Source organism: Sturnus vulgaris, chromosome 29, assembly GCF_052056855.1.
Source record: "Sturnus vulgaris isolate bStuVul1 chromosome 29, bStuVul1.hap1, whole genome shotgun sequence".
In the NCBI taxonomy this organism is placed as follows: Eukaryota; Metazoa; Chordata; class Aves; order Passeriformes; family Sturnidae; genus Sturnus; species Sturnus vulgaris.
This window is the reverse complement of record NC_142271.1, coordinates 3069365-3077434: the sequence shown is the minus strand read 5'-3', so window position 1 is coordinate 3077434 and position 8070 is coordinate 3069365. Positions and strand designations below refer to the sequence as shown.

General features: G+C 58.7%; 1 protein-coding gene across 1 annotated transcript; it reads right to left on the bottom strand.

The window, feature by feature from the left end:
- Positions 1–564: 564 nt before the first annotated feature.
- TULP1 (TUB like protein 1) lies at positions 565–7456 on the bottom strand. The gene is made up of 14 exons (XM_088180375.1): positions 7410–7456; positions 6960–7005; positions 5420–5537; positions 5164–5313; positions 4469–4600; positions 4120–4224; positions 3878–4012; positions 3611–3702; positions 3218–3391; positions 2776–2888; positions 2188–2296; positions 1894–1992; positions 1457–1628; positions 565–698 (listed from the first exon to the last, which is right to left on the bottom strand). The coding sequence occupies exons 1-14, from the start codon at positions 7454–7456 to the stop codon at positions 565–567; spliced, it is 1626 nt and encodes a 541-aa protein (XP_088036501.1).
- Positions 7457–8070: the final 614 nt, after the last annotated feature.

The following is an 8070-nucleotide window of genomic DNA, read 5'->3' as shown; positions in this document are numbered from 1 at the left end:
AATGGGGCAAAAGTGGGGCTTTGTGCCCGGTGGGCAACGAGGTGGGATGGGGCTCTTTAGCTGGGAGCATAGGCAGAGCCCACCTGCGTGTGGGCAGGGATGAGGAAACACAAAGTGAGGAGACCACCTACGCCCTTCTCACTGGGAGACTGAGCATAAAGATACAAACCATAACAAACAAACAAACAAAAAAACCCCAAAAACCCACCAAAAAAACAACAACAAAAAAAGCGGGGGCAGGGGATGAGTTTCCAGAATCTGAGTCCAAAGGGATGAGACAGGGATTGCAGTCAGCCTCATCTGCAGAATATGGATATACCTCCAGCCTGGCTCTGCCATCACCCCAGCCCAGCAATTTGCCCCGAATTTGACTGGAGAGGGTGGCTGCAGCTGGGTGAGCATCCCACAGCACTCAAGTGCCTTGAACCACCCCAGGAACAACCGTGACCGCAAGAAGGTGGAAATGCAGGGAGCGGAACAGGACAGGGATGCAGGAGCATCCTGCGGGCACTGGCGGTAGCCCCGGCGGTCCCGGCAGCCCCGGCGGTCCCGGCAGCCCCGGTGCTACTCGCAGGCCAGCTTCCCGTCGAAGCTGGAGAGGGCGATGGCGAAGGCCTGCACGGCACACAGGGGGTAGTTGTAGTCCATGGTGAAGGCATCATCCGCCACACGCCCAAACTGCATCACGATGTAGTCGGCTGCGGGAGAGAGGCCGAGCCACCGAGCTGTCACCTGTGCACACAGCCTGCCTTTTCACAGCAAGCCCGAAAAATGCTGCCCACGCACCCCCACCCAAACTCTGCCTGTGACTCCTGCGCTGTGCTGCAGCACAGATCACCAAAATGCATCATTTTCCCGTTGACACCTCCCTCCAGCACCCCCTCCCCAAGTGCCACAGTCCCCCAAGGGACAGGGACCCCACTCACTCCCCCCTTCCCCCCCAGACCGTGGGATCGCTGCTACTGGAGGGCGGGTGACAGGAAATCTGTAAAAATAACCAGGGGCCCTCAAGAGGCTTTTTCTGTCCCGTAACCCAACACCCCGGAGGCCAAGGGCTTCTGACTGCGCCGGACAGGTGACGAGCAGCCGCATCCAGACAGAGCTGCTGCCACCCGAGGGACTGTCCCCAAGGCACAGTGCACCCCAGGGTGGCCTGCCAGCACTGTGGGGTGTGTGGTGGGGCAATGCTCTGGGCTGAGTGGGTGGCTGTAGTGAGATGGGGGCTCAGCACCCCACAGGATCTGTCCTTGCCCTAAATCTGCCTGGCGACAGCAGCCCCAAAATCTGTCCCTGCCAGTGCCAGGGCCCAAGGGTGCCTGGCCAGCTTCATCCCAGATCCAGCAAAGGCAGGAGGGACCCCAGAGCATGAAAAAAACTAAACCTTATCAAAAGCAGTGTGTGCTGGGGCCAGCTCACGAGGCAGTGCTCCCCCACCCTATCCCCTGTCCCAGCTTACGGTCACTGCTGTGCACAATCTGGAAATTTTTGACGGAGGCGTGGGTGACCCGGCCGTGGAAATTGAGGACATAGGATTGGGTCTCATCATTCCACACAGGGGCTTTGTTGTGCAGCTCAATCACGTTGTCCATGTTCCTGTTCTGCCATCGCATCAGGAGGCCATCGTTATCCTGGGGAGGGGAAAGGGAGAGTGGAGCAGAGTTGGGGTCACCCCTCCAGAGCCCTGCTACCTGCTGTGGCTTTGTCTGAGGGATGCTTTGTAGCAGTACCCAGCTGGAAATGGGATTTATCATGGAGAGAAAAACCAGACACCATGTCTCTCACCTCCCAGGGACACCTGAAAGCCTCTCCATGCCCCAAGATGGGTAAAATCCAAGGTGGTGCCCAGCAAACCCAGCTCCCAAGGAGTTTCTCCCAGTCTGATCCCTGACTTACGTTCCGGGGCCGGATGGGCACCCTCTCACAGTCCGCATTCATCCCAGGGATGATGACAGTCATCTTCCGGGGGCCTTTGAACCCTAAAACATTGGTCTCCTGCAAGAGAAACCCTGTCTCTAAAACCAGCAACCACTGCAGGTTACAGCCTCTCATGGGGGCTGAACGAGGGCTCAGGGGTAGCTCCCACCCATCCCACATCTCTGCAAGCCCCAGGGAAGGGGTGCAGGGTGGGAGCCCCTCACTCCCTGCCTGGGAGAGCTGGGAAGGGGCTCCGTGTGTGGCTGCTCTTACGTAGACCACGGCCGAGAGCTCCTGCCGCACGTTGGACCAGTCAGCGTTGGCCCTGTCGGGGTTTGCACCGTTGTCGAACACGGTGAACCTCGTCCCCATCAGATTGGATCTGCAGCCAAGGGTGGGAGATGGCCGTGGCTGATGCCACTGAGTCCCCTCCACCCCCTCCGTGACCCCTCTCCTTGGCTTTGGTCTGGCTGCAAAGCCCTGGTGCTGCACCCCGCCAATGCTGACCTTCCCACCCTTCAGTGATTTTCTCGGGTTCAAGGAATCCCTAAATCGGGGTGTGATAGGGTGCTGCCACCACGGGGACCCCCAGCACTGCTGTGTGGCTGCTGGCAATGCAGGCTGGGACTTGCCAGGTGCCTTTTCTAGCCATGACCTGTCTGCTGGGAGGAACCGGCCAAGCTTGTTTTCCCCCCTCAGCCCCCCACCACTCCTCAGGTCAGATACGACAGTGGGAAATGCTGATTTTAGCCTCCTGTTTAGCCCCAGCCATAGCCTGGGACAGCCTGTAAGCCATGGAGTGGGAAGAGAGCGCTGCAGAAATGGGGTGCCACCAAACTAGGTTGCCACCTCTGCTCCTACCTCAGCTTCCCGATGAAGTTCTCTCCACCCCGTGACAGGTCAGTGGGGTCAATGGAGATGAGGTAGTTGGAGGTTTTGCTCTTCTTACGCTTCCTCCCAGCAAGGAGAAACACCTGGTAGAGCAGTGGGACCGTGTGGGAATGGGACATTGTCACTCTCATTGCCACTGCTGTCCCCCAACAAGTCACTGCCATGACCTTGAGTAAGTCATGAAGATGATCCCCAAGATACTGTCTGCATTACGGGGCAGGAGGGGCTGAGACCAGCCCAGTTTAGCACAGCTCTCCAGTCACTGTTAGCTCATCATCACAGGTACCACCCACAGGGGCATTTCCTGGGAGGAATTGCAGGAGAGGGGAGCAGCCTCATTCAGGACACGCCAGCATCCCCCCAAACCCTGAGGGTGCTCCCTGGGATGAGCAGAGCCCCCACCCCAAATCACCTTCTTGTCATTGTCCAGGTGAAGGTAATAGGTGGGGTAAAGCCCCCGGTCCATGCCCTTCTTGTCCCGTGTCACCCGGCACTTGACGGTCACTCCCTGTGGTGCCGGCTGCAGCACAAACTCCTCCAGGTTGTCCACCTCGATGACAGGGGAAGGGGGCCTCTCCTCCTTCTGCTGCTGGGTGAGAGGGGATGGTGACCCCAGAGATCCCTCCATCCCCAGCTAATTGCTCCTTGCTCTCCATCCCCCCACGGCTCTGCAGCTGGTGGCTTTGGGGACACTCTGGTGGGTCTCACTGGGGGATGCTGCAAAACTCCTGACCCGCCCCGAGGGGAAGAGCTGCTCTTCCCCCTCCCTGAGGGGATCCCCATAGCTCTGAGGGGTCTTTTGTACCTTCTTTGATTTCTTTGCTTTCCCCTTCTTGTTGGAGTTTTTCTGCAGAGTCTCCGGGGTCTCCTCCTCACTCTCAGCCCCTTTGGGAGGAACTGCAAGCAGGAACAGGAAGGGGCACAGAAGGGAAAAGATCCTGACTTCTCTGAGCCCCAAAATCAAGCTCAGCATAGACCCGTGCCAACATCAGTGATTGTAAGCCCCTCTCCATGGCCAAGCTCACTGCACCCCCAGAAGCCCCACCAGAACCCTCCAGTGCCAGGTACTCACCTTTCTTTTTGGATTTTTTCTCTTTTGGGGGGTCTCCACCAGTCTGAAAGAGAGATGCTGGGTTTTTCTTCTTCTCTGACCTAATGGGTTTGGTGCTGGAGTCGGAATCATCCTCCTCATCACTGCTGGTGGTGGCTGTGAGGGACATGGGGACATGGTCACACAACACTGTGTGCTGCTGGCTCAGGGTGATGCCATCAGCCAGCAGGACTGGCTGCCACCCCCTCCTGCTCGTCCCATACCTTTCTTCTTGCTTTTCTTCTCCTTCTTCACCTGGAACACGGACATTGGCTCCTTCTTGGTGCTTTTGGCAGATTTGGCTTTGCTGTCAGGGTCACTCTTGTCTTCTGCTGGGACAGAGGAGCTGATGATCAGCCAGCCAGGGGGATGGGAATGGGCAGTGATGGGGACAAGGAGGTGACAGGGTCAGAGCAGCAGGAAGGGCTGAGCTGAGGGGAGATCGCATGGGGAGGAGGCGATGGCTCTGCCGCCCCCGGGACGGGGTGCAAGGCACTTCCCTCGTCCCAGCAGGGACAGATGCCAGTGGCAACAGAGCTGGGTTTAAGCCATCCCTGTCCCCTGGGCACTCACCCTTCGACTTCAGCTTCTTCTCCCCCCCGCCTGAGAGGGGTTCTTTGGGAAGCTTCTTCTTGAGCTTTTTTGGCGGGTTTTTATTCTCCACCTCTTCTTCCTCTTCCTCATCATCCTCATCCTCAGCCGGCTCTGCCCAGAGGTGACCACGGCATCAGCCAACACAACGTCCCTTGGCAGCGGGGGTCCCCAGCCTCGTGGTGAGCGGGGAGGGGCCGTCCCTGGGTGGCAGTGGCCGGGGTGGCCGCTCACGGTGTCCCCCGGGGGGGGTGGCCGAGGGGCCCGGCCCGGCCCGGCCCGTCCCGGCCGCGCTGTCCGGCGGGCGAGGGGCGAGTCCAGCGCAGCCACAGCGCTCTCTCGCGGCCCAGCCTGGCCGTGCGGAGCCGCCGTCCGCTCCGGGGACGTGTCCGGGGACCGAAGTGCCACCTTCCCAGGGAGTGTGTCACCCCCCTTTTCCCCCCTCTCCCCTTCGATACCAATTCCCCGACCAAGGCAATGAGCGCAGGTCCCCTGCCACATCCCGGTGTCTCCCAGGTCCGTAGCTGGGTTTTAGCCAAAGAGCTGTGCCGGGGATGTGCAGAGCCCCAGCTGAGCCCCAGCAGGCGCTGGGAGCACCGACGGCGCTATCGGGACACGCTGCAGGGGGACACGAGGTGACACGAGTGCCTGCAGAGGGGTGGGTGTTGCGCCCGCACCTTGTGGCTTCTTGGAGCCCTTGGCCACTTGGGAGCGGGGAGCCAGGCTTTCCTTCTTCTTCCGAGGCTCCTTGGTGAATTTGGAGGAGGGGTCCTTGTCGCTCTCCTCCTCTCCCTTCTCCTCCTTTTTCTTCCTCACTTTCTTCACCCCTGCGCATTTCAAGAGATGCCCACGATGGAGAGCGCCCCAGGTGCAGGATGGGGGACCCCAGTATTGCCCCCATTTCCACGGGAGCTGTGGGGGATCTGTGCTCACCCTGTGCCGGGGCTGGAGGCTCCTCTGCAGCCCCTGCCTCACTCGGCTTCTTCACCCGCGGCCGCCGTGGTTTGGCCTCGGGCTCCAGCCCCGGCTCCTGCCTCTTCTTCTTCAGCTTCTGCCCTCAGGGATGGAGCTACAGAGGTGGTGCAAGCTTTAAACACCTTTTCCCAGCACCAGGCAACCCCTGCTCTGGGTCCCTTTCAGAAATACAGCCGGGCTTTTCCCTGGCCCGACACGGGAGCAGGGGACGCGCTCGGAACAGGGACACATTGACACCTTCCAGTGAGTGACTTACCATAGGGCAGCCCCCGAGGAAGGCACAGGGAGGAAAACAGAAAAATCTGTTAGAGACAGACAGACAGACAGAATATCTGCCCTGGGACAGCCCTGGAGATGAGGGATGTGATGATGGTGCTGCTGGGACACCGTGTCAGCAGAGGGATAATTCACACTGTGGCCATAGGGACCCTGGCTGGGAGCCACTCTGGGCACTGGTGACAGGGGACATAGGGACAGGCAGACAGCCTAGCCTCTCACCCCCACTAGAGGCTCCTGTGGATGGCAAGGAGGTCAGCAGGAGCAGGGAAACAGGAGGATTAGGCACAGCACACCTAATCCCGGCTAGCTGGGGCTATAAATAACCCCGATTTACCAAATACAGAGCATGTGGGTCAGCACTTGGCTCTGGACAGGAGGTATTTGAGGAGTGGGTGTCAGCTCAGGGCTCTCAGAAAGTGATCTCAGCAAATCCAGGTACACCAAGGCTTCCACTGCCCAGCAGAGCATCCTCCCCCTTGCAGGGATTTTGCTTCTCCCACATGCTCCAGGGCAGTGTGGGAAGGTGTTTTACAAAAGTTGGGATCCTGATGGATCCCAGTGGGATCCCAGGACTGTGAATTTGGGCAGGGGCAGCTGGGGGCTCCATGGTGAAGCTGGGAACTGGCTGCTTTCTTCCGTGTCATGAGCTCACACGGAAAAGCTCCTTTGCACCCCCTAATCCCTTAAGCAGCTGCGGGGTGGGCAACCACTCCCTTACTTAACAAGGCCCTTCAAGGAGGAGCTGCTGATTAAAAATTAAATTGGGTGGTGGATGAAATTGCTGCTGAGACCCTTCCAAGGCTGGGGGAGTCCTGGGAGCTGTTCTGAAATGTAGGGAGGGGGGGTCTGGCTTTCAGGGTCATGGCCTGGGGAAAGTGAGTCACAGTTTAGAGCTTAATTGAGGGGCTTAATTAAATTGTTATTTAAGAACCAAGAACCCTCCTCGTGGGGTGCTTCAAAGTGATGGAGGGGGGATTCAGAAGGATGCACAAAGAAGGGAGGACTGTGGAATTTTCTCTACCCACCTGCTCTGGAGGAGGTTCCCAAAAATCCTATGCCCTCATAGGCTGCAGCACCCCAATAGAGCAGCCCATCCAGCCCCAAACTGGCCTTGGTGTGGACTCTGGGGTTTGAGGGTCTCTGATGTCCCCAGCCCTCGGGGACAGCCCACAGCAGAGGATGGTGGCACATGGGATGGAAGAGAAGCATTTTTTCTCACCTGTTTGGGCTTGTGCTGCTGGGGGCTCCCCGGCTCTTCACTGGGGCTGTGGGGCACAGAAACCAAAAGGGTGAGGGCTTTCAGCCCCGATTTTTAGTAAAGGGGAAAGGTCAGTCTTTCATTCGGTTCCAGTAGCATTTCCCCCTGTCTCGACTGGGTCGAGCTTGTCTGACACCATCCTTCCTAGCAGGGAGCACAGGACAGGCTCTGCCATGGCCAAGGGGGACCAGCAAGGAGCTTAATTTAGGGATGTCCCTCTGTCAAACACCTTTCCTCTCTGTAAGTCAATGAGCATCATCCCACCAACCCCCAAAGGAAAAACACTGTGATAAAACTGCTCACAAAATAGCACTGAAATTGCAAACAGGAGAAAAAGGCGCTGGAGGAGAGGGGAGTCCAGCGGGGGCGTCCAGCACATCACCCACCCCGCAGATCCCACCCTGCACTGACCTGTCGGCAGCCCAGACCTCGCGCAGGATCTCGGTCTGCAGCGGCATCGCTCCCAGCACGGGACGGGTCTGTCTGTCTGTCCGTCCGTCTGTCTGTCCTGCCCCGGGCACCGGCCCCACAGCCCCTACCAGCCCAGGGCCATGCGGTCAGAGGCAGCCACAAGAGCCAGAGTGGCCTCGCAGCATCGGCCGCCTCCGCAAGTCTCTGGGGTGGGAGGAGGAGAAGCGAAAGGAGGAAGAGCAGCTGGAGGAGGTGATTAACTTTATTTCTCCTGAAACTCGGTTAATAGGATTTCAGGGGCTGTCAGCCAGGCTTGCCGGGAGAGCAGCTGGCAGGGGAGTAATCGCAGGGAAAGGGGGCTCTGCAGGAATGCAGGGGGTCAGCCAGACCCCAGTGCCTTTTTGGGGTGCACAGGTCCCCCCTGGCTGGTCGGGGTCCCAGGCACTGCACAGCCACTCATTGCAGAGGAGCAGCTCTCTGACCGTGTTTAGGGTTATCCTCCCGGGGTGTCTTTGTTTTTCATCCAGAAATGTTTTCTTGGTGAGTGAAGAGCTGGATTTGGGCTGTTTGGAGTGAGCTGTGCATGGACAGCTCAGGCAGGGGAAGGCAGCATCCCTGGCTCTGGTGCCAAGGGTTTCTGTACTGACCACTGCTCTGCTCT